The 26,392-nt window shown below is 37.9% G+C and overlaps 2 protein-coding genes across 14 annotated transcripts in view; one reads left to right on the forward strand and one right to left on the reverse strand.

Annotated features, from left to right (window-relative positions):
- POF1B (POF1B actin binding protein) overlaps window positions 1-10,460 on the forward strand; it is a 52,618-nt gene extending 42,158 nt beyond the window's left edge. For 4 of the 5 annotated variants that reach the window (XM_048959903.1, XM_048959904.1, XM_048959905.1 and 1 more), the window contains 12 exons: window positions 807-908; window positions 1,656-1,871; window positions 2,979-3,094; window positions 3,704-3,731; window positions 4,742-4,816; window positions 5,592-5,684; window positions 6,724-6,837; window positions 7,005-7,157; window positions 7,281-7,391; window positions 7,703-7,831; window positions 8,154-8,227; window positions 8,600-10,460. In XM_048959903.1, coding sequence (XP_048815860.1) covers window positions 807-908; window positions 1,656-1,871; window positions 2,979-3,094; window positions 3,704-3,731; window positions 4,742-4,816; window positions 5,592-5,684; window positions 6,724-6,837; window positions 7,005-7,157; window positions 7,281-7,391; window positions 7,703-7,831; window positions 8,154-8,227; window positions 8,600-8,798 — 1,410 coding nt within the window. In that variant the 3' untranslated portion in view covers window positions 8,799-10,460. The remainder of the gene's footprint in view (window positions 1-806; window positions 909-1,655; window positions 1,872-2,978; window positions 3,095-3,703; window positions 3,732-4,741; window positions 4,817-5,591; window positions 5,685-6,723; window positions 6,838-7,004; window positions 7,158-7,280; window positions 7,392-7,702; window positions 7,832-8,153; window positions 8,228-8,599) is intronic. The other variant, XM_048959902.1, reaches the window with a different exon arrangement.
- ZNF711 (zinc finger protein 711) overlaps window positions 1,492-26,392 on the reverse strand; it is a 39,196-nt gene continuing 14,295 nt past the window's right edge. For 2 of the 9 annotated variants that reach the window (XM_048959900.1, XM_048959899.1), the window contains 9 exons: window positions 23,666-23,824; window positions 22,238-22,384; window positions 21,499-21,636; window positions 20,053-20,100; window positions 19,344-19,487; window positions 13,865-18,888; window positions 13,231-13,321; window positions 11,983-12,055; window positions 10,216-10,739 (listed from right to left, as the gene is read on the reverse strand). In XM_048959900.1, the coding sequence (XP_048815857.1) occupies window positions 17,711-18,888; window positions 19,344-19,487; window positions 20,053-20,100; window positions 21,499-21,636; window positions 22,238-22,384; window positions 23,666-23,824 (1,814 nt within the window). In that variant the 3' untranslated portion in view covers window positions 10,216-10,739; window positions 11,983-12,055; window positions 13,231-13,321; window positions 13,865-17,710. Of the gene's footprint in view, window positions 3,066-5,649; window positions 5,892-10,215; window positions 10,740-11,982; window positions 12,056-13,230; window positions 13,322-13,864; window positions 18,889-19,343; window positions 19,488-20,052; window positions 20,101-21,498; window positions 21,637-22,237; window positions 22,385-23,665; window positions 23,825-26,392 lie in introns of those variants that run through there. The other 7 variants (XM_048959895.1, XM_048959896.1, XM_048959891.1 and 4 more) reach the window with 6 other exon arrangements.

Below are 26,392 nucleotides of genomic sequence, written 5' to 3' on the forward strand. Positions count from 1 at the left end.
GAAAAGAGAATAGTTCATAAAGTGACAGAGGAACTTGTGGAGATTTAAAGAAAGCTTTGAAAAACCTTCTGCCTTTTTGTTAATTCTTTTGTGACAAACTCCTGAGTGGAATTAGATGTTCGTGTCTGGATGTTATGGGTAGAAACATTGTGAAGGTAGAGTGCTCAACAATTGTCTCCTTCCAAGAAGAGGTTGTAAGCAGCCCACCAGGCGGCCTTTCATGACAAGCTGTACGCATTTAACCTGAGCTGGGGAACAGCGCGGCTGAAAGATGTAGCAGCCACACCAGCAGCTCTGTCTTCACACTCCTGAGACCCCAAGCAGTTTCAGAAGCAGTCTGATAAGTACTGTATTTGGCTCTGTTCTCTCAGAGCAGGCCTACCCAAATTGGTCGCTCAGTGGTGCCTGGGTGAACATTTAAAGTGAACAAGTTTCATAGCTGCGTGAACTCTAGCTAACGTGACGTAATGTCCACCTTTGGCACACAGCCTGCTCATTTTCTTCTGCCTAGCAGGATTCTGCAGTGAGAGAAAACAGTGCATTTGGCATTATACCATGGGGAGTGAAGGGAAATAGAGATGCAAGATGAGAGTCTGTGTACGTCCTGTGTGCATACTGCAAAAGAATAAATCTGAGTTCAAGAGGATGAAATGAATGCACACTTAAATATTGGTAACTCCAAAAAAAACCATCTTAAAGTGCCACTTTGAATCACAAAAGAAAGTCATCACTGTTTGGTTAAAGTTGTGCTAACTCTGAATTTGCTGCCAACATTTTTGAGTGCTTTTTATTAAAATCTGTTACAGGAGCCATTATCCTCATTTCTTAGAGGGGGCAATTTCAGTCCTGGAAATAATGTCATCTATGAAAAGACAATAAGAAAATATGAGCTATTAAATCCCCATCAAGTAAGTTGGTTATTTCTGTTATCTATTGCAAAGGAAGATTCAGTCAGTACAAGAAAAGTAGCATTTGTTGTGCTTTGTGAACTAATTGTAATGTTGTGCTAATGTGAACTAATCCAGAGAACTGCCTTGCTGAGGAAGAGAACACCTCTCAAAGACTGGAACATAAACTAGTTGGGTGGGTGGGTGATTTTGCCAGCAGCATTTTCTTGGATTATAAAAACAGGATGGATGTGTCCGTGATATGGTGTGCACTCTGATCCTGGAACTGCTGAAATGTTTGTAGAGGAAAATGCCATCAGTTATTTCCTGGAAAATACATTTGTATTAACTGAAATAACAAACGCTCAGTAATTCAACTGGAGCTCTTTAAAATTCTGGAATACTTAATGGAACAGGATGCATGTGTGTTTTAAGTTAAATAATGGAGGTTCCTATTGCCTGAGCATGTTAAGTGGAACAATACAATAAAGCATACAGCTCAATTAAGAAAAGTGTGTCTTCTGTGCTTTCATCTGCAGCTGCTAAAATGTGAGGAGTTGGTAAAATACAGTGTTGAAGTGTAATAGCATGAGGCAAACTCATATTCAAATAGTAAGAAAAAGCAATTTTATTAACATTATTAAAATACCTGAAACAGTCTTTTGATGCCAAAACACCTTTCATTCATTTACATATTTTTATTGTGCTTGCATCTCACTAAGATGTGTTCAGCAACTTAAAGAAAATTCACTCCTGTTTTTGTTTTAGGAGAAGCAGTACCAATTTTCCCACCAGTGTCAGATTCCACAGCTGTCTGATCAGTGCTGTGCCATCCAGCCCTGCCAGCAGCCCGAGCAGCCCCCAGTCACACAGCAGTGCCAGCAAACACAGACCGGCAGCCCCTGTGAAGTAATGCCCATCTCTGTGACTGATGACTGCAGAGGAACTGCAGTGAGGAGGGTGACAGTTCAAACCTGCGAACAGGTAAGAGTCATTTGCTGCATGTTTTACTACTCACAATATGCTTTTGGACATGGAGTACAGAACTTTACAGATAGATTAAGTTACTGATTTCTGCTCTTCAAAAGTCCACACTCAAAATCATAGCGTGGTAATTAAGCATTATGTCCCTTCTGTAAGTATAAACAGCAAAGTGCTTAAGTGTACCCATCAAGTCTTGCTGCTTTGCTGTGGTGCTTTTTTCTTTCTTTATCTCAGAGTGCTGCTCATTGATTCAGTCAGGTTTCATCTGTTAGTACAACAAAGGCTGAGTAATACAAGACTTATGCTTCTTTCCAGTTTTAGTAAAATGTAGGTAAAAAGTGCTTTATAAACTGGACATAGGCCAATTCAGCATTGCTTTCTATCTGACCTGCTCAGTGGGGGTCTGAAATAACTTCATGTGGAAGTTGGTGAGTAGCACTGTTTTGGCTGGGGGTTCACATGTGGCAGTCCCGTCCCATGCATCTGTTGAACATACAGGTGGTGAGACTGACATACTGGGTGATGTCTGTATTGGTCTGTGGAAATTTTCCATAGACAAGAGTCCAATAAAACAACTTAGTTAAACTCAGTTTAGCCTGTTTTCACTTTTATTATTCATGTAAGCAAACATTTTATCTTCAGTTAAAGATGCTTTAACATTCTGTTGGGTTTAAAAAAAACAAAAAAAAACAAAAAAAAAAGGAGGTGGCTTATGTGAGTGCCTTTCTGTAAGTTCTCGGTGCTGTCCATATGCATTCTGCCCACTACTACAGCTATGGAAACATTAAAGATCATTAAAGGAGGTTTTACTAATTATCTATGCTTTCTGTATTAGAATAAGAATGATAACATTGCTGAAAAAGATATTGCTTAGCCTATTTCTTGTTGCTGTAAAGGAAGAATTTACTTCTGTATAGTTTACTGAAAACCAGAAGACATGGAACACACAATAGCCAGGAAAAGAATAGTATAAACAAATCACACATTGGTATGAGTAAGCAAAAAATTCCATCACGTTGGTAGCATTTTCACATGCAGCTTTCTTCCCAAGGAAGAGAATGGGTTATGATCATCTTGCTTACCATCTGTTACTTCAATTGCTCTCAGGAGAACAATGACCAGCTGGACTGCCGCTACTTCGGTGAGCTCCTTGCTGAACTGAACCGCAAGACCAACGACCTGTACAGCTGTTTGCTACAGCATGTGGAAAAGATAGGAGGAAGGTATTGGCCTTATGTCTGTCACCTGACATTTTGGTATTCCAGAAATCCTAGGAATGCACAGCTGGGAGCACAGATACAAGTTGATTGAGTCTTGACAATGTCCTTATCCTTCCCTCACAATCAGCGTTACTTTGGTACTCCCCTCTCACTCTCACTTGGTGCTTTCAAAGTTCACTGAAATGAGTGTAACTGCTGTGTAGCATGGGAAGAGTGGGATTTAAACATCACAAAGAACCCCAGCACTGCTAAGAAAACACCTGATGCATGTCAATAAACTTCAGCTTAGTTCTGGGTAAAGACATCACCCAAACCAATTAAGAACGAGGTTAACCAACCATCACTGGGACAACTACCCTGAGAAACAGAGAGAGTTGGCCTGTGCTGACTGTGCTGCTGTTAGTAATGCAGTCTCCTCACACAGCTGTACAAGGAGTAATATTTAACAACGCACGGCCTGTCGCCTTACAGGGAGGCTAATGGCTCTCAATCTTATGATGAACCCTTTTTGTTCTGCACTGCAAAGACAGATAATCTTTTTGTAGCTGTCAAGTGGTCAAGTTCTGCAAAGTCTTTTGTTCATCAGCCCACTGCATTTTGTCTGTTTTCCAGGAACCATGACATCGAATTTACGAGTCAGGTAAGCATCAGGGGGGCTCTTACAAAGCTGATCTCTAAAAGTCGCAGTAAGAGTGGTGTGGATCTTGGAGCAAATGAGGCCAAGCAAGTTTAATTGAATGATGCTGATCTTTTGTTAGTTCATGATTTCTGCTTGTTAACAGCATTCAGAGCCTGAAACCTACTGCTGGATATGCATTTGCAAGTGTGATAATACTGAAAGAAAGGAACTTCAATAATTTGCATTGTTATTATTACTATTGCAGTACGAGTCAAATTTTGAGTCTTTCCTGTTACACCAGTAATGGTTTCATTGTAAAACAAACGTACAGAGATGCATATATTTTCAGTATGCATTTTTGCAAAGGACATTTTATTCTCTTGCCAACAAAGCAGCTGCTTCACAACATGCACTGCTGTGCACTGCAGAAGTAAAAGAAAACCTGCCTCTCACTGTGATGAGAGGAACTTAAGTTGCCAGAATGACTTTCTAGATTTCCTGACTGCTCGCTTGTGGGAATCCAGGCGTAATGCATACAATCATCAGGGCCTTTCTTCTTTTTAAAGTCGTTATGCTTGTGATAGAAATGTTTGTTTAGGATTAAATTACATGAAGCAATACCACTTAATGGCTGTCAGCATCTCCTGTAAAACTTTAGTCATCATTTGTTTGTTGACAGTCTTTTCAATATTTAGAAACATGAGATTTGCTCATAATCATTAACTGCTGCGAGCTCTGTTTTAGAATTAAGTGCTATTTGTTAAGAGAGGATGATTTTGAATGCTGCTTTTAAAATAAACTTTAAGCTTAGTGTAGATTTAAATATAAACTTCATGTATCACTTCATCTCAGTTTTTATATGCCACACTTTGGAAATTTTCTGGATATGCTTTGATCTATTTTCATTCTTATTTGCCTTGTGCTAAACATGTTTTTCATAGCAGAGCTGTGTAATTAATTAAGAAACTTCATAATGATCAACCAGGCAAAATTCTTAATCAAGATGTCTCTTTCTTCATCCCTTTGCTTAGACTGAAGATATTGAAGAATTAATTCCCAAAGGACTGTCTGAGGCAACAAAGCAGCAGATTCGTTATCTCCTCCAGGTGTGTAAATAACATGGGGGGAAACCTCCAGTAACTTGAAGCAGTAGAAGCAGCTGTACACAAACATACCAGGGAATTTGTATGTAACACTGCTCACTATTCTGCTTTTTCCATTTATTCTCTCTAAAGGCTATGGAATCACACAGGTGGCTCAGGTGCCATGCAGCAGTTCATTTCACTGCTCACTTGTTTATTTTAAACTGTTTTACTGGAACTTCCTTGCAGTTTTGCTGGAACCCATTTTGGCTTTTGGCAAGGAATGAAAGAAGCTGAATTTCAGTATTTTTATTTGTGTTGTATATTAATGCTTTACTTTAGAAACTAAAGGCAAACAGTACATGTCTTACTGAGCGATGAATCAGGTTTCAATTACTAATTACATATGCTGCCTCTCTCTAACTTGCCTTTACAAATGGTCTGGCTAAAAACACTGCTAAATGCACTCATCGCCATGGCACACTTACAGTATCTGGTAATAGAACATATCACTTCTGGTTTGGGTCCATTTATAAATGGCTTTTGGCTTTTTTCTCATCATATTTCCTAGCTACTTAACGAACTCGATGCCTGTTGTGTTACAAGGCAGTAATTCAAAAGGAACAAAGTGCCTAAAAAAGTCTTAGAAAATGTGGGCATTTCAAAGAACAGTGCATACAGTAGTTCTAGAAGTTATTTTCAGCTGTAGAGCAGTTCTGTGCTTTTATATATAGTTAAGCATTTTGTAAACAAAACTCACTAATTAGAACAATATATATTTTATTTTTTCTCCTCCTAGATGAGAGTGACATCAGATAAATCTTTGAGACTTGTGCTTTCCACTTTCAAAAACTTACGTGAAGAGCTCTGCCATTTGCAGGATGACCTGGGGGTGAGTTGTATTTCTCAGTTCCCACGGCCTCATTCATTTGTTGGTCTCTCTCAATAAGAAGTCCGTTATGATGAAATTTAACTCATGAAGTCCAAGCTTAGTTGCTTTAATAAAAACGGATGGTTCACTCATTGACTTGCAAGTGAACAGTGAATGAGGCAAGATTTCTTCCTAGCAGTGGTTTTCAAGTGTTCAGTTTGTCAAAACCTAAAAAACAAAAACAAAACAAAACAAAAACAAAAAACAAAAACAAAAAAAACCCCAAAAAATTAAATCAAGAAAGGCTCTGTTTGAGTAGATTTAGACTTAGCTCTGCATTAGTATATACAATCTGTGTGTGCCTACATCGATGGAGATGTTTTGGAACTGTGTTTCTGTACATGCCCTGTCTGTGTTATAAACACTGAGTCCTTACTTAACAGCACTCTTCTAGGAAGCAGGAGCGCTCAACTCCTGCCTCGTGTTATCTCCCACTCTATAGGAAAGCTGCTGTCAGCTGGCACCTTTAACAACTCAGCAATCCTGAGTTATACAAGCATCACACTTTGCAAACTGGAGCTCTACAGCTCCAGATAGTTACTGTTAGGAAAGCAGATACATTTCTCATGGACAGCCCCAGTACTTGACATCACTGGAAGCTTCAGAGCGTTCTCTTGTAAAATACAAAGTTTCAAGAGAGAGGGAGTTTACCAGTCACCCCTGGCATGAAATGGGTCTGTGCAGTGAAGTACTCTTTGGATTTTTTTTCTTGAATTTAGTTTAGTAACTACACATAACAAAGTCTTTCTAGGACACATTGAAAGAGCAGTTTCTGAGACTACTGCTTACCATGCAATATGAAGCCTCATGATGAGCATGGCTGCTGTAATGAACACATGAGCTTTTAATGAACAATGAGCTTTGTAGTTTAGGAAAAAACAAGTTTCAAGAAAACTGGGTATTTATCACTTAATACAAAATATTTTGCACTTTGAACACACTTAGGACTAAGCTTACTGATAAATTGCAGCTATTTACAGCTCATGTTTTTGTCTTACAGAAGCTAGAAACTGACAATGTCTTACTTAAGAAGGATTTGGCTTTTAAAGAATCTCAAGTAAAAGAATATGAAACTATGTTGTCTTCTCTGAGAGAGAATAATCGTCAGCAGCAGGTAAATCTAAGAATATAGTTTCAGTATAATTACTATCAGCCATAAACCAGCTTCTGTGCTGGCTTCTGAGTGTTCCAAGTAATTACTGCCTGGCTATATGCTGTGTGGATGATCCTATTACTCCCCTAAGAAACACCATGCATTCATTCCACTCCTGTGCTTTCCAGCAAGGACTCAGAGACAGTACTGCCAGGTGTCGGTCTCTGGAAGAACAGCTTCTTTCTCTTCAACTCAACGAAGGAGAAAAGGATTGTCAGTTAAAGGAACTGGAATACTCCAAGCGTGCCTTGGACCAAGAGATCCAGAGTCTTAAGCTACAGGTAATAAATAATACCTTCACTTGCTCTTTGTTCAGCTGCTGTTATTCACAGATGCAGATGGCCTGGTGAAGAAAATAATATTAAAGAAATCTCTTAAAAATAAAAAATGTTTTTTTCCTTTAGATCTGCTCCAGTCCAACAGTTCAGACTACCACAGATGAACTCTCCAGCCGTTATGTAGAGATGATCAATAACTTGAGAGAGGATAAAGACCGCGAGATCCGCAGTCTCAGGGTATGTTGATGAACTTGGTATATGTGCACTTGCCACCTTTTGTGACAGGAGGCATCAGGTTATTTTTTAATTAAGATCTACCAGATGCTTTTTACGTATCTTTTGGTTCTGCAGTTATTTTATACAACACCAATGATAGCACTGAAACTCATAAAACTGTGATTTGAAAAAAACAAAGTTCTTTGACGTTCGTGATTTTAACCAACAAAATACATACAGAGTTTACTGTATACTGCACACTTTCTGTATACAGAAAGGTTACCTGCAAGGAGCACCAAACACCAAACTATTTCTCAACCTGTATTTCACAGTCTCAGTTGTGCCAATTCCAGCAAGATATATCAAGGCAAGAAGGGAACAACAGCGACTTACAAATAAAGCTGCATGAACTGACAGCAATGCTGGAGGAGAAAGATGTTTGTATTAAACAGCAGCAAGAGGTAAAACAGAACAGTGCATTTCTTGTTTAAGAATATTGTATGCTTGAGCCTTCACTTGCTTTGAAGGTAGCAGTTTAATTAGGAAGTCACGTGTACCCTCCTGGTTCAGGAACTGGGGTTAGGATTATTATTATTGTCATTCACTGAGCTAAAATTAATAATACTGTTTGTTACTCCACCACTTCTCTTGGAAGGACATACATACTATTTCAGAGCATTCTTCAGTAAGAATTTCAGCGTGGATTCTGCTGTGACTTCAGTGAACCAGTACATCAGAAAGCATGATTTATTTTACTTTAATGTTCACTTCTGGTTTTCTCAGGAACTCTTCAGACTCAAGCATGACAGAGTATCAAGCAGTCAGTCCCCTGGTGTAACAGCTATCATCACGAAGAAGTAATGTAGTTATTCATCTTTCTTAAAAATACATCTTCGTTTTCCATTGCATACTTCTATTAACTATGTCCTTACCTCCTGCAAACGTCTTAATGCCAAATGTCTGTTCAACTTTTGCAAAAGGGAAAAGCTCCACCTAGTAAAAACCATTTGGAAGGATTCAATCCTACACACTGTAATTGCAAACGGAGGGGTGGCCAACATGTTACAGACATTTAAATTGCAGTGTTAGCATTTTTGTTACTGGTAAGAATATGTGGAGATTGTTAACTGACAGGATTATGGGGCAAGATCAGAGATAGTGATCTGGATAATACAGGTGTGCAGATTTCAGTTTGATAGCTTACAGCTGAGCAACTCTTTCCAATACAGGTACAGGAATCAGTATCCTATCCTGGGTCTTTTGTCTGACGACTACAAGGTTACATCACCCGTCAACAAATCACAAACTATTGTAATTGAGAGGACTGGAGAGATATGGAAACATGTAAGTTCATCTAGGGATTCACTACAGGGTCTGAGATATGGAGTTTTTAAATTTTTCTTCAAAGACATGATGAGCCAAAACTGATGCCTGAGAGAAAAGAATAGCATTAATTTTGCCATGCTGCAAAGAGCAAGGCAATGGAGTCAAGTCAAGAAAGTGCACTGTCTGTTGCAAGGAGGCAGTAATTGCTAGGTAGAGTATAAATAAAACAGTGTGTTGCTATTTTCTGACCTTTAATTACCTTTAACAAAGGAAGCGGTGTTGCTCTAACAGTCTTTGCCCAGGTGCATGAGGCAGTCCTCTGGGCATCACTATCTGTAGTGAGGAGTTGAGAACTTCTTCAGTGCTCTGCTCTCAGGTGAAAGGTACAGGTGGTGTGCTTTGGGTGCATGGCATTCCTCTGAATCATGAGTATTAATTACTCTGCACTATTACTAAAACAGATTAAGCACCATGTTCCTGAAACTTACACAGAGACAGAGCAGTGACTAATCCAGGAAACACAGAAGAGTGGTGACTTCTTTTTAAAGAGTGACTTAAAGTTACAGAAAGTGGGACTGCAGAAGCTGTTTATGTTACAAGGTAAAGGATAGTGTCAAATCTGAACACAAGGTAAAGACTTGAGAAAGAAAGATCAGCATAGCCAGCTCACAGCAAGTACAGCAATGTAAGCATAGCTTTCTGGGGGACACAGCCAAGAAAAGGCAACTTAAGGCAATAAAGCAATACGAGCAGCCTGAGTAGGCTGAAAGTAAAACATCTGGCAAGCAAGGAATTAACACAGTAATAAAGAAATAACAGTAATAAAAAGCTAAAATCTCTTCCTTGCTTACTTGAAAAGTTAGTCATTGTTTCCATTTTTATAATGGAAAATGTGAGTGTATGCTGCATTTAAAGAGATCAATATCACTGAATAAATAAGAACTATTAACTGGTTGCATTTTAAGTTTCCCAAGGTCTTTATCACTGGTGCAAGTTTCAGCTGAAACAAAATGACTTTGTCGCAAGATAAACTTGATAAATCCAGTTTAAGAAGTGCCAATTTCCTCCAAGCTTGAGAAATATTTTTCTGCATTTATGTTCTGCCAACCAAATCTTTCTATCTGCATTCATTACTGAATAGTGATGCTGACTGATAGGAATCTGAACAGAATACTGACAGTAGCACATATGTGACAGTGCCTTTCAAGTAATGAGTATTTATCATGCTGACTCTTTCAGGATGCTCAAGTAGAAGCACTTCACTTCAATCTTAGTTACATTAGAGAAAAATTCTCAGGTAGAAACTCTGTAATGTCTGCTATTTAGGTATCTGATAACTTCCTGTGCTTGCTGGCATTCATAAATATAAAAACAGCCCCTCCCAATATTGTCTACTCTTGTGATTACTGAAAACAGTGAATGATGCCTGTTCTGGCTTCTGCCACTTCCTGCAGCTTAATGATATGACTTTGACCATTCCACAGCCAGCTGCTGTAAAAGGTGATGTACATTGCACTTGTGGAGGGGAAGGCTCACTCAGACACTTAGAGACTGTTAGACAAAATAAGCATACAGTTAACTGAAGCATTCTTTGTACAGCAGACAGTTCGATGAGTATGCATATTACCTTGTAACAGGCTGCTTGTTTCTTTGCTTTTAGGAATGAAAGAAATTCCTCAGCCATCCAAGCTGGTTAAAGGAGTCTACAACAAATATCTAAAATTGCTTTCTTTTCTGCTTTTTTTTTTTTTTTTTTTTTTTTTTCCTCAGTAGAAGGTTTGGTCTGATAGTGAGAGAAAGGCCAGGGAAGAAATTAAGAACACGAAAGCATGAAGGCAGTGCAAGACAGTGTCTTGTAACAAATGGTAACAAACTGAGGTACCTGTGTCTGTGACTTGTTGCTAACATCTGTTGCACAAATGTTACTCGTACTGTTTCATGCACTTAATTTTCTCTCAGAAGAGAATGGCAGGCCATGCTGGTGAGAACTTCAGTTTTTCCTGATGTGCCCAACATCTGTTCTTCAGTCACTCTTTCAGCAATCTAAAAGACAAAAGTAGGAACTCTGAAACATTTTTGTTTTCCTCGTGATAGCATTAGCTGTGTTTTTTTCTCTCCTATCTGCTTGTGATTGAGAAGTGAGAGGGATACAAATCTAAGTCACACACACGGAATGGCTGGTTTCAGTACAGACAGAATCACAAATTATCACTTCATCTACTGCAGCCTGTTCAAGATGAAGTAAAACCTGGTAAGAACTGTCATGGGAAATGTTACTTATGTTACATCTGCTTGTCCAAAACTAAACCACAAAGGAAAATGACTTCATTTGTTCCAGATATAGAAAACATAGAAATTGAATTAGCAGATGACTTGATTTGGGCTGATGCCAATTCTGAAGAATGTTACTGACGTCAGAATTAACATATTTCAGGTACACCACTATAAGCCCCCAAACCAGCCACAACTATTTATTTTGCTGTGTTTGAAAACATCAAGATCTCATTATATTTTTATACAGAAAAACTTAGCTCACAGAGTATATTTTATTATCAGACCGACCTATTTACAGTTTTTTGCTCCATGCAGGACTATGGGAATTCTCTCATCTGATTTGGTACAAATAATTAAACTGCTTTGGTATAAATAATTATGTAGCTGTCAAACCAACACAGTGTGTTAGGTGAGCGGGGAAGTGCTAAAAGAAAATCATAGGCAAAAAGCTTTGTGCAGTCAGAAGATGCGAGCTGTGTATCACAGGGTTCTTGCTTTGCTCTTTTTCAGGAATCATAGGCTGTTTCTGCAGACACACACATACTTCTGTTCGCAAATAACATGCAGCATAGACACTGTTTAATGGTGAAAGAACCCTGTTGGCAATATATGTTAAATAAATACAACGTTCTAAATCATGACTCTGCTGGAAGCAACTTCTATCTACCCAGTACTGGAGGGGGTTGTTTTAGGGGATGTGATGCTTTTCTGAGGCAACAGATTTCTCTATACCAGTCTTTACAAGTAAAGGGATAGTGGAATGCTTCTTTTCTTGCAGTTGATCCAACCTTCACTCAGTTAATATAACAGCATAGAGAAACCATAATACATTGACATAGTACTGTCAAATGTATTCTATAATAATAACTTTACTGGCACTGTCTAATGACTTACTTATCCCTGGTGTCCCAGACCATAAAAACAGAAAAAGAATAACACATTTGTTTAATGCCATCATACTGATGGGTGCAGATTTCCCAATGAAAAGAGACAAAACAACTTTCTGACTTACTGTGGTCTTTGCCATGAACTCATCTGGGCTTGACAAGCTAGAAGCATTATACAAACAGTTCCAAAGAAAGAAGCTGCAAACAGCAGAAACATCAGTTATTAATGGACATACTTTACATTCATTTCAGCTACTGCAATGGCTGTACAGTGTATTTACAAATCCTGGAAGATAACTACTACACAAATGTTTCTTTAAGTCTGTATGACTTTCTTAAGACTACAAAAGCACAACAAAAGCAGTAAATGCCCTTACGGACAGAAGAATGCAGACTGAACGCAGACAGAGCTGCTGGGTGTTGTGCTGTCATTCGATGACGAGGCCATGATTAGGCAAATGAATTAGGCATTATGGTCCATTTGAAAACATGATGATTGCTCCCCATACTTAGAGAGCTGGTAGCACACATAGTACTAAAAAAATATATTTATTAAAAAAAAAAAAAAAAAAAAAAAGCCTGGTTTTCTAACCAGAAATGTCAGTAGTGCATTGTGTAGTAAGGACCAGCTGCTCTGAGGCTCATGAGATTAACTTAAAGCATTCATATACTGTACATTCTGAAGCACTGACTGCCAGAACAACACATTTTACACCCAGGTACCACAAAGCAACAGATACTTGTTGAAAAGCAGAATGAGACGAGATGAACCATAATGACCACGTGGGGTTGGTTTTGTTTTTAAATTGGGTTATTTAATAAAGCAAAATTAGTAGTTTCATTATTAAAGTAACTGATATTTGCTGTTGCATCCTTTCCAGTGAACTGAAATTGATTTACCAAACATTATTTCTGTTGGACGCATTTTTCACACTTACTCATCTCTGTAAATGCCAGTTATCACTCAAACTATTAACAACATTGACAATTTTTCACCTCAGTTTCAGGTTTGTCCAGTGAGATTGCTACATTTTTTCTGGAGCAAATTCAGAAAATCAAATGCAGCGTTTGTGCATTTATAACAAAATTTGTACTGCCCTTGTCAACTACTAATGGTTTTATCAACTGAACCCTTATGGCCGGAGATCTGACACTATGCAGTTTCTTGCTCTTAAACTGAAGAGTAGGAGAAAAAAGTTCTTTCAGTTTCTCTTGCTGATCTTTCCACATAATTATGTAATACAAACTGTTTCTCTGCCCTAGCTGTGAAATGAAAGCCAAATACAGTTCTACTGTAGAAGTTCCTGACCCCTTTAGCACTGTCTGAAGAGTCAGCATAAGCTGTGAATGTTGCAGCAAGGTAACAAACGTACCTTTATCCAACCTTTACCTTGAGATTACTTTGTTGGCGTTCCTCCAGATACTCTCTCCATTTCATCACCTTTAATTGTGGACACTTGAAACCTGAAGAAAAACAATGGATGATGATTAAGTCCTGAGTCACTTTGAACCGCTTCTGGCATTTATGAATTCTGTCATTCAAATTAAAAATGCAATGAACAGCTGACATTCAGAGCAACCCTTCTGCATGTTTGTGAAACTTGTTGCTTGCTCAAGCAAACGTGAGCTGTTTTGTGCATCATGTACAACGCCACAGGAACAGGCAAAGGGAAATCCAGACATGGTCAGGGACAGCTGAGCCACCTCAGTGCCACGCTCCTGGGGGCAAACAGCTTTACAGCACAGGTCAGTGTGCCCTGACAGAAGGCACAGTGCTGCCAAGCTCAGGGGAGCAAGGCAGGGCAGGTGCAGCCTGCAGGGAGCAGGGATCTGGGGATGCACTCAGAAGAATTTTTACTGTGACTTCACAGGATGCATTTTAAAAATCATGACACCTCTGGTAACAGCCATCCCAAGTTAAACATATACTGGCTAACTGCATTGAGAAGAATACAGGAACTTCCTCAAACCACTGTGAAATTTAAGAACATGGATACCAGTACTTACTACTATTTTTCCCTTCAACAGTCCTTATTTCCACACCGTCTCTTCTTAGCTACATCTCACTGTCCATTTTGCTGTTCCACTGTCAAAAGAAGAAAGAAATAATGAATATAAAGACAAGTTCAAACAGATAAAGCAATAAGCCAACCAGACTGCAGAGATAACTCGTCTTTTTGCTTCCCAGTGGAGAAGTTTGCCCGGAACCACTTCCATTAAACTCGGCTCAGGTTCTCCATCTATCTGTCACAGAGACTACTAGGCTGCACCTGTTCTTCAGCTCCTCTTTCCCTTCCTAAATTTGTTCCTCAGCTGACAACAACCAACTACAGCTGTAGTTTTTCCAACTACTATTTCCTCCCGCATATCTTGGAAAACATGCTCCTCTCAGATTTCCACATTTCAAAAGGTAGAACTTTTTTTTTCCTAACCAGAAGGAAATCTCACTGGGCAGACCTTCAGGTTGCGAAACACTCAAAGCCAATTTCAACTTCTGTAATAAAGCACTACAGAACTTTGTATGATGATGAAGCTGAAAATGAAGAAAATCTTTATCCAGCACCCACCATATTGTTCTTGCCATCATTAAATATATTAAAAAAAAAAACAAACCACACAAAAAAGCACTCAGTGGACTTTACAGTGTGTAAGAGTTTAGGGCATGGAGTAACTACATGCAACAGAAAATCTGAGTAAGAGAATTGATGTCCCACACTGCACTGTGCTTTTTAGGATGGTAGACACCAGTGGTTCTTAACTAACATTTATTCTGAGAAGTTTTGGCACATCCCATAACTGGAATAAAAAAGCATCGTTAAGGGAGTTTTCTCAGATGAAATCTGAAAGGAACCATACATGAGAAAAACACAGTACAGCTGTCTACTGTTGTTTTCTTCAAACTTCAGAAAGATCAGAGCAACTTAACACGGCCATCACTCGAAGATGTGGTGTCACTTCCAAAACCTTGAAAACCATAAACAAAAATCCAGAAGTAAAAGATGGTGTCTGGATGAGGTGCTGCATGATATGGTTTAGTAGCTTAGTGGTAGTATTGGTGATAGGACAGTTGAACTAGATGATCTTGTAGGTACTTTCCAACCTTGTGATTCTATGATTCTATGACAGGTAAGATAACAACTGGGGTTCAGTTAGAGACTTAGAAAATAAGAAATCCAACTTTGGTGTGTATTATCTCATCTTACACAAAACAACCATTTATCATGGAAAGAATTACCCGCATCTCTGCGATTTTAAACTGAAATCGTGTAAGCTCAAAGTCTTCCTCCGTACTCCTTTGTCTGCCACCCTCATGGCCTGTTCTGTACCACACCAACCCTGGTGGGTCCTTAGGCAGTGCAGAACTGAATCTGGTTACAGTGCTGGCTGAAGATGTTAAAAGTACTCACATATCTGGTTATTCTGTCCATCCTGGAGGTGGAAAAATGAGCCAGCACAGAACAGTCATCTTCAGCCTGTTATGAAGGATCTCTTCCAGTCTACGTATTCAATATAATTTTCAGGAATAAAGTATTAAAATTGTCAACAAAACAAAAGATTAATTTTTAACGTTTTGTGAGTGTCACTGTCTCCTCTGTCTGCTGGACCTACAGAAGAAGAAAGTATCAGAAACAAAAACCAGACTATTCCATTAGCACCGTCTGCATAGTTTGTTTGCCCGCACAACAGCCACGCATTGGCTGGCTAACAGCATGCTGGAAATCCTCAATGTAGTGTTCATTTAACACTGCATTATTTTCTTAGTTTCCAATCTACCACTGATGCCATGATTCAAGTATTCTAAGAAGAGAAGAAAATTAAGAAAGCAATGAAAGCAGTGTTTTTAGCATTTCGACAGCTGCTCTTATTATAAAGCTAATAAAAGACAGCACCTACCTGCCTTTCTCCAAAAATTGAAATGTTATGTTCTCTTCACTTGAAGGAAAGAATTGTAAAGGTACAGCACTATCACATGTGATAATTATTTAGAAACAGAAGTACGTACGTTACCTGTCACCTTAGCAGCTTAACTGGAACCTCAATATTCCCCCTCAACAGTGGTACACAAACATACCTTGGGTAACCTGCTTACTTGAGATGTTACTACATTTCATATCAACTAGGGAATAACGTAACTAAAATATTAAGGCAAAATTACACCGAATGAGACTTTCCTAAATCACCATAAATGAGAAATAGACTCCAAAATATTTGGAGTGCAAGAGATGCATTTTATTGTATGCCCGTTACGATGAGTAACACATTTAGAAATAATAATCCCACACAGTGACAATCTTATTTTACAGCGTGTACATCATTTTTTACAGCCACATAAAACACGTATTTTTCTAAGAGATTTCCCAAATTTCACTTCCTGAAGTTTAGAAATATAAAAAAAAATTTTCTCAAGGAACTGATTCTCATCTGGTGCAAAAACAAAATATGAACATATCTGAAACACAAAAAGCCACAATATAGCATGAAGTTACAATTTCTCATGTGAACAGCTGTGTGCAAACATGAAGCAACTAAAAAGAGTAAAAAATACACATTATATGCGTAACACTTATGAACAGGTTGTTCATTAAATAGCCCTAGACCAGCTCGTTATATTAAGCGCCATTTGATCTGCAGCATGCTAACACAAAGCACTGTTTAAAGGGATGCATATTTTAAATGTATACACTGTAAACTGAAGATCCATCTCCAAACTCTAGCGGCAGCATATTTCTCTGGCTAAATACTGCATATATACTTTCTTACAGATTGAAAATGCACGTTTATAGCGTGGTATAGATTTCTTTCTTTTAAGAATTGATTAAAAGGTGCAATTTTATGTCTATATTGAAAATTTCATATTAGGAGGTAAGGCAATTGCCATACCTGCTAAGAACACTGCCCTAAAGAGCTTCTAAGTGCTCTGAATTTTAATTAAAAACAAACTATAGGTTTTTTCAATTTTCTTTTTAATAGTACTTTGAGATCTTAAAGTAGTGAGAAAAAAAAAGTAGTGCTGAGTAGCAACACTATCAGCTGCATCCATTTCATCCTTAAAAAATAGAATCAGATTCAAACTTAATTTTATGTGCCATACTGAACAACATTCAGCCATAGTTTCAGGTAAAAAAGGGAAGTTATGTACATACACGTCTTTAAGCCTAGCACCAAAACACCACCTCTAAGATCACAACGCTGTGTTTTTATCATTGAATCCTGCAATAAAATAGGTTAGCAGCTTTGAAAATCATTACAAATTTCTTGTTGGACCTAACTAATAGAGGAAACCAAAAAGTTTCCCAATGAAATGTTGTATTTGTTGAAAGCAGGACAACCCCCCCTAACTCTGACCAATTCTAGAATATAATTTCCAGGCACGATTTCAAACGTTATGACCAAGTGACTGACGAATACTCTTCTCTCAGAACCACACAAGAAGCCAGGCCCAGCTGCCTCAGCAAACCAGCTGTGAAGAATCCCGTCACGTATCTGAACTGTTTTAGTATGGAGACAAACGCTCTCACTGACAAAATGGGTAACACAATCATCTTCTTTTTGTCTTCCATAGCTTAACAACGCGTAATACTATTACTTGAAGACATTCATTCATCTTTCTGCAAATTTAAGACATTCATCCATCTTTCTGCATTCTATAGTGCTCTTCAGGTTCTGATAAGCAACAATCATAGGGCTATGAGATCCCCTGTCAACCCTAATACTTTAAGACTTTTAATACAAAGAATGTAAAGTTATGATTTAATATCGAGCTTTGAAACCAGGAGAAACAGTTCATGAGATTTTTTTTTCCCCAATTATCATAACACAGTTTCTAAATTGCTTCCTTCTTGACATCATATATTACATTATGGCCTCTCTGTGGTGCCTCATTATATGCTGATTTTTTTCTGATGGTCTACGGAATCCCTTTTTGCAATACTCACACCTATGTGGATAGTCTTTTGTGTGTATTGATATTACGTGTCGTTTAAAGCCTGACGCATCCGTAGTGCTATATTCGCAATACTGGCATTGATAAACTTTTCTTCCACTGTGCGTCTTCATGTGCTTCTTAAGTTCAGTTTGCTGCCTAAATCCTCTTTTACATCTTTTGCACTTAAAAGGCAGGTCCTTGGTGTGAACTGAGAGGATGTGCCCGCTCAGTATAAAAGGATCTGACGTTTTAAAGTCACAGTGTCTACACTGATGTATCTTTTTACCTTTATGGGTTTCACTATGCTTTTTGAGCTCTGATGGACGATGGAAGCCTTTTTCACATACCTCGCATTTGTGGGGAAAATCCTTCGTATGAACTGAAATAATGTGTCGCTTCAGGTCACTGGAGTTGGTGCTCTTATGGTCACAGTGCGGACACTGATGAGTCTTATGCCCTTGAAACAATTCTGTGTGCTGCTGCAGCTCCTTTTCATCTGCAAAAGCCTGGGGACAGTGCTCACATTTAAATGGCAAGTCGTTCCCATGTTTGGTTTTGATATGAGTTTTCAGATTGGACTGATCGGCACACCTGAAGACACAGTGCTGACACTGGTATGGCTTTTCCCCAGTGTGGGTCCTCATATGCTTTTTCAGCTCTGACGGATGACGGAATCCTTTCCCACACTCCACACATACATGAGGGAAGTTCTTACTGTGAACTGCAAGTAGATGTCTATTGAGTAGCCCCTGCTCTGCAGTTTCATAGTCACAGTATTTGCACTTGTGCAGTTTAGGCTCTTTGTCCCTCAGTATTAGTTTATTAGAACTCAACGGGCTTGCTTCTCTGTATCTTCTTGTATATTCCGTAAACTCGTGGGTTTTATCAACTTTATTTATAAGTTTATGGCTTTCCAGATGATTGTGGAAACTTACTTTTTTGTTAGTTGTAAAGTCACAGTCTGTACACTGGTATTTCTTCTTAATCATATGATCTGGATGATTCTTCATATGCCTTTTCAAGAATCCTCTGGATTTAAATTTTTTCCCACATATATGACAAGGGTAAACTGTTAAGGGCTGTCCATCAGGACCTATTATAACAGCTGTTTTTAAACAAACAAAAACAAGTTATGAAGAAAACAAATTTACTGATTAAGAAGTTTTAAATCAGCCAACTGTTGTTCAGATTCATGCACTTACACTTGCAGCAAGAGTTCAGCAGTTTAAAAACAACCAATGCACAGCACCTACAGTTTATATATTGTTTTGTTTTAGAAAGTGATATCAGATGTACAGTGAGTACGTCCACAATTACTTTCTAATCACTCACAACATTCAAATGAATTACACCAGTGCTAGGTTGCTAAATTCAATAGCAAAACCTACCACATTCTCTATGCACAGAATTGGAGGGGGAAGGACACAGGAAATCCGCAAATCACCATTTAGATTTTTAATTCTGAACCAGTTTGGAAAAAAAAAAAAAAGAAAAAAAAAGAAGAATAGTAAAGGAGTAAGTGCCACTCCATGAGAGCACACATAACCATACAGTGTTTACCTGTTTGCCATTGCCTGGCCTCTCCTCTCCTCCTTTTCTTGGTTTTTTGTTTTAGCACTCTATTAGTGCTAATGCTATCACAAATCTGCAGGTATTGTGTTGCATTACCGTTTTTGTTTTCTAATCGTGTATCCAAGTTATTCCCTAGAAACAAAAATTAGACACCATAAAAAACCTTAAACAATTATTTTCTTTGGGACTGATGACTGGAATTGCACAGCAAAATGTCTACTTTAAAACAAAACAGACCACCCACTCCTCTGCAATGAACAGGTTTTTTAAAAAGTGCCAGTACAAAGCACTGCCTTTGGTGGCCAAACTCAAGAACTTAATTGTTTAAACAATTAATAATTTTCAAGTACATTTTTTGCTATCTTGTAGTCTCAGAATATTAATTTCTGACAGGTTGTGCCAGTTACTTTCTCATCTCTAACTTGATTTTACTTCCTAGCCAACGGCATCATCTCTGCTCTGACTACCAAACTATACACAACCAATGACTTCCCCATACAATTTGAGGCCCACAACACTTACAGAATTGTTTTCATTTCAAAATAGAAGAGAAATTACTATTCAGTTCTTCAGCTTATGCTTTATGAGTAATTTGTTGCATTCTCTGATGGGGAGAATCACAACACATTGATGTATACTGCTTTAAAGACACTAAGTTACTTGTAAAGCTCTACACAGCATATTTGTGTGCCCTTACCTGCCGCTTGACCATCTTCATATCTTCTGGGTAGTCTTCTGTCATCTCCTGCAGAAAATGGTATTGTAGTCGTTATAAATTTAAGTCCTTTTTAAAGATGATGGTTTTGAAAGTCCAAGAATAAGAGAAAACTAACTTAAGTAGTAAGTAACAGCTTAATACTGTCCAAAATGAGCTGTGCAGTTCACATCAGTTCAGTATTTTGCAATTACATGCACCAGGAAATAAAGATCATATCTCTGTCAGTACTTGAATACTCACTGAAGATGTGCTTGCATGCTTACCATGCTGTCTTTCCTGCCTCTCACTAGTAATAAGCTTGTTTCTGGAAAGTTCTAACCTTATAAAAAAACCTCAGATGTCAATCTAGAAATTAGAGGGGACCTGAAATCCACAATTTGTTCCTGAGATCAAAGTACTTTGTCCTTATGGAGTAGAACTTGGCAGATAAAAGGACTTCCACCCTACCAGCCATTCCACTCTCCTATGAGATGGAGAAGTCATACTAACAGTGTATTCCTCATTTTGAATTGAAAGTGTTTACTGCTACGTGCCAAAGCCTGGTGCTTCACAACCACTTCATCACCCAGCTACTGTGCTCAGAAACAGAACGCCACCGAATCTAAACTACCTAATTTGCTCACTTAAGTAAAAGGCATTGATGATCTTGTACACAATATAATTTTAACATGCCAAAATCCTAGAAAAGAATAAATCTGAAATAACAGAATATTCAGAATTTGCAACATATCCTGATGCATCTACAATTTGAAACATGGCCGCAGAAGACATATTTTGTTTTTCTCACTTATGATCTAAAGGACTAGCAGGTTTAAAATATGTTACATAAATGGAACTGATCAGGGATGAATTTACACATCTCTTCTATTTTTTAAAGGTATTTCCCCTTTCTCCTAGTGAATATAAAATATTTAAGGTTATTCTTGCTTTTGTCAAATCCTTAACAGATGACTTCATCAATCATCAAAAACGTACACACACTGTACAGCTGAGCTGGTATTAAGAACAAGGGTACCAAAGTTCTTCAAACAGCTTTCCTTCTTATTTCATAAAACTCAACATGCAGCAATCCATTCATTGCATGCAGGACAACCAACTACTACAACAATATGACAACTGCTAGGCAGGCTGGCATTGAGGGAAAAAACCAAAAGCACTACAGAAATGAGATTTTTTTTTTTCCCCTATCTGAATTGCAAAAAGCCAAGGACTTCACGTGTGAAAGGTCGTGAATTACGTGGAAAAGAATTTTTCACAGCATTTTATTAGTTTCACTGACTGGCACTGCTAAAAGAGCTGAAGGAGCTGCCTCCAAACCCCCACCCAATAGTGAAAAATTGTGACATTTGTACATAGAATCTGGAAACCAGACTGGGAAAAAAATAATGAAAGGGATTTTCAAAAAATGAGCACAGAGATTCCTACCATAAGCAGCAGCCCAAGCAACAGGAACAAAAGTTTTATTCACACCAGTCTCTTCAAGCTGCGTGTCTGGAAGTGATGTAGCTTCTTCTTCACCTACAATAACTTCCATGTAAACTTCATCTGCTATTTCAGCACAGCCTGAGTTAAAGGAGAAGAATACATTTTACATTTTATTCTGCACATTTTAAATTTTCCTGCATTTAATTTGATTTCCCTCTTATTGATACCAGTTATAAATTAGTTTTCTTCCTCTGGCATTTAGAGCCACACCTTCCCTTAGGGGATAACTGTTTATTCAGACATTCCTTAAAGAGAGAAAACACATATCAATAAAAGCAAATACAAATTCAAGTATACAGATTTACAGATTTTAAAATGATGACATTTATTTGCCACTTTGCCAGAAAGAGAATTAAACATGGCAATTCACACAGGAAAACAGAGGTGTTAAAAAAAAAAAAAAAAGAGAAATTCAACTAACCTCATTAACTTAATCCATGGACATGTTAAATTTAACATAAATAATGCAATGATAGCATACAATATGAAAAAGTGCATCTTATCCACATCACTTTAAAATAATAATAACCTGCTCTTTATTTTTAGGGAAGATGAACTTAGTTTGCTACTACTTCAGGCTGAAGAATCCTTCAGAAAAGTTTAAGAAGTCCTTGAGAATGATGCTTATATTGTTGTACAAAACAGCACAAGAAACAGAAATGTTTCGTATTATGCTTACTAATATCTTCATCTTCCTGAGAAGAGTCCTTAACAGCCATGTAAACCATTTTTTCTCGCTGCATTCTACCAACACCTCCTTGTTCAATTACTCCAGCTACCGAATGTCCATTGTGAAAATCACTCTCTGTGACAATTTCTGTCCCACCTTAAAAAAAGAAGCCAAACACCTTAAGTGCATGTAAACAAAGCCAATGTCAACATTAATTTCAGACTGAAGTGTTTTACAACAAAGCTATTGTATAAAACTCATCCTTTTGAAAGCAATGGTTTCCAAAACGTCGAATTAACATAGGAGGTAACCCCATCACCAGACAACAGAAGTCAGATCCCAGGCATGATAAGAGGAACTTTTAAGAAAATTAGAAATTTGGTCACTGTATAACAATGAAACTAACACTGATCCAAAACATCAGCCCAGTAAGTCTGCGTAGGAGGGTTCAACATCACGCAGCTAGAATGAGAGGCAGCAATACACATTATGCTCCCATAATACTACCCACAAACTGCAATCAGCATAAATGAACTGCCAAACAAATATCACTGCATTGCTTCTGAAGTCAAGCTGGACCACACGTAGCACACTGGTCCCCAAATACAGAGGTTTCACTCAACTGGACTTGCTGGATTCAGTGTTAATAAAGAACACTTTATTTTTCCACTCTTAATTTCTATACGCTCCCCAAAGCTCTGATTGGCATCATGTGCCATGAAGAACTTGAGGGAAGACACAGAGACACCCCCATAGTCCTTAGCTTTATGAGGGCTGAAATTACAACCAAGGAATCCAACACAAAATGTGGGAGTAAAATGGAAACTAATGAGAAATGATAAGCAGTGCCACAGAGGCAATTAAAGCCAAGTCTTTCTTTTGGGACTGACTGTCAGATTACATTTGGAATACGTACGTGTGTGTGCCAAAACAACTGGTCATTTTCAGTATTTATTATTCTATTTTTCACTTTTCCATATTTATCACAAAAAATGCAGGGGATTTTACTACCACAGCTTATTTTCAGAACTTTCGTCTAAAGTGGCTCAGCCAGGACATCTGTCCAAGTAACAACAGACTGCAATGCACTGACATACAATGAGACCAACGCTATCAGTAATAGTACTATTAAGAATATTTGTTACTCACAGCATTCAATCATGCAAAATCAAAGAAAATAAGTATCTATGGAAAAAAAAAATGCAGCTGTTCGGCCACTTCTGTATTTGGGGTTTGGTAATAAACAAACGACATTCCAACATTGAAAATAAATATTGCTCATCAAAAAATGACCTGAAACATTGAGTATTATCAGCATATGGGCAATTCCTTCCAATATCACTCTGAGGAACAATCCAGTCAGTGAATTACAAGACAGAAAGACCTGCAAACACTTCTCCATACTACTGGAAAAAAACACAGAATTTAAAGAGGTACCTATTTCAACATCATCTTCAGCTTCAGCTTTAAATATGTATACTTTGATAACTTCAGAACCAAACCCATCATCTTTAGCCACTTCATCATTTGTCACTTCAGTACTGATTTTCAAGGGAGTGCTTCCTATGTGGTCCAGTTTTTCTCCAACATCATCCACTGTAAAGATAAGAGAGCAACAATGAGGCTCAAACATACTGTCACATGTTAGCATGATTTTCTCCACTACTATCCCCACACATAGTAAAGTTTTGCATACATTAAGGGCCTTTACAAAATAAGTCATCTTAAGGTACTTAAAAGAAATTCCAGAAGCTCAATACTCGTTCTGTTGCAAATCTGCAATCATTTCATGAATTACTAAGTGAAGAACATGAGGGAACTTTGGTCATCAAAGTATGTAGTTTTGCCTGAAACTATTATACTGCAGAAGCAAAAATGTATCAGTAGGTGAAATCAAACAAGTCTCCATAAAAATGTGAAAAGCTAGCCCAGGGTTGCCTGTTACAGTGCAAAAGTTCCAAGAAGCTTCACTACTCTACAATACTCTACAATACTAAGATTTAGTAGTAGACACTCTAATCAACAGTGGTATCTCCTGAGTATACTCCAGTGACAGAAACATGAATAATTTTCAATTTTCTATCTAAAAGAAATCATGATTTTATCAAATTTTACCACTTGAAAACATGCCAATTAATGAAGATCATTGTATAGCATACAGCTGATTGAAAGATGAGACAAAAGTAAATCCAAATAATACTATCTGAAGTTGACTTATCTTTCTTCATGTGTACGCATTTGCTACTATTGCTATTTGATGTATTTGGGCCTACATATTCAATAAAAAAATACATTAAAACCATTAGAAGTTTTTGTCTTTTTACCACTGTTTTGGTAAGAAGAGCATGCACAAAGATCTCCATATATATGTATGTCCCAAGTTGCTAACATGGAGGACAGAGACCCAAGCGCCTTTCTGACACACACACTGCCACCACACTACTGTCAGTGGACAAAATTAGCTCCTTTGTAGATGGCCAGCACAGGCCTACATAACACCCACAGACATCCTCTGACCAGGGATGAATCCCCCAAAATGTAAACAAAACCTGAAACACATACATTTCATGGACATTGCAATGTACTGCATATATAACATGTGTAACACTGGGGGGGGCTGAGTTAAACACTTCTGTGAAAAGAGGAAAAGAGCGCTTCATGACTACGACTGTGAGCATACTCCATGGGGGTGTGGAGATTTCCCCACGTTTCTGAGGCTCACCTTGGGATGCTGCAGCGCTCCCCAATGCCCCTCTAAGCTTCCTGCTCTCTGTGCTGCCACTTCTGCTCCTGAAGAGCTGCTTTTAACTACTTCAGGTTACAGCCCAGTGTGCTGAGGTACATTAGTTTAGGCTTTTCTTAATACTCAAGGCAGTCACGTGAGATGGTGCAGAACCCATTACAAAAACAACAAGATGCCTTTCCTGCAGCAGGGCTGGAATTCACCACAGCAATCCCAAACTAAGCTCCTCCCACTCACAGACAGGATTCCATGGAAAATAACCTATCCCAGTTAAACCATTTTCCATCCGCACATTCAGGAACCTTATTTTTATTTCAGAAATTTTGAGCTGCATCAGAAGAGTACAGAAATTAATGAGAGCACAACTAGGTGTAAAGCAGGTAAGCATAAATAAGTTTCATTTTAAAACTTCTGAATATTACATTTTATATTATTCTATATTTTGATAAAAACAGGAGAATATATTTAAAAAAAAAAAAAAAACTGTTAAATTGTTTCTTTCTGTAAGTAACAGACTGACTGAAATGCCCCAGTGCATCCCACTTGGATCAGTGGAAATAATGTAAAATTACCCTCAGAAAAAAAGATTTTTGTTTTGTAATTAACAACATTCTAAAACTCTACAAAAATTACCACCACCACCAGCAATCCCTTATCTGCTAAAATCTGACATGCAGTACATTACACTCACATTACCTTACAGGGCAATGTAACAGTCAGAGTATCGATGCCACAAACAACAAAGCCACAACTTATCCACAGCCTTCAAAACACACATTTAATTTTAGTACAAGGAACATTTCCACTGCATACACAAATGTATGAAGGATCAGGATCAGAGGCAACTAACAGAGAAAGGCAGGGGTGATTGTACAAACAGCTATATGACTAGATATGCTGCCAAAACATAGAAAGAGAAGTTAAAGGCTGGGTATTCAAAATCACTAATTGCATGCTGCCTCTGTAATCTTACCATTGGCAAGGGGCAGTAAAGTTATTTTCAAATCCATAATTCAAACAACATGAACTTTTTCTAAACTCATGCATTTTATAATCATAACATGTTGGTTTCACACAGGAAATAGGCTGTACTGAAGTAGTACAGCAACTTCCTACTGAACTGAGACGACATCAGTTACATGTGGTACCCTTCCTTCACAGAAAATATCCCCAATTATTTAACTGAAGTTGGATGACTGTATCTGGTGAAACAGCATAACAATAAGCAAACCATATTAGAGCCTTACCATGGCATCAATTGCAACTCAAGAAAGATTACATAAAGATTAAAAGAAGGAATTTTCAATTTTAACTTTTTTTCAATCAGATTAAGGATTTTCACCCAAAAATTTAGTGTAAACACATGAATATGGTACACATGGTTACGTGCTGGTGCTGTATTTCACCAATTCAAATTTGTA

This window comes from Lagopus muta, chromosome 13 (genome assembly GCF_023343835.1).
Source record: "Lagopus muta isolate bLagMut1 chromosome 13, bLagMut1 primary, whole genome shotgun sequence".
Classification (NCBI taxonomy): domain Eukaryota; kingdom Metazoa; phylum Chordata; class Aves; order Galliformes; family Phasianidae; genus Lagopus; species Lagopus muta.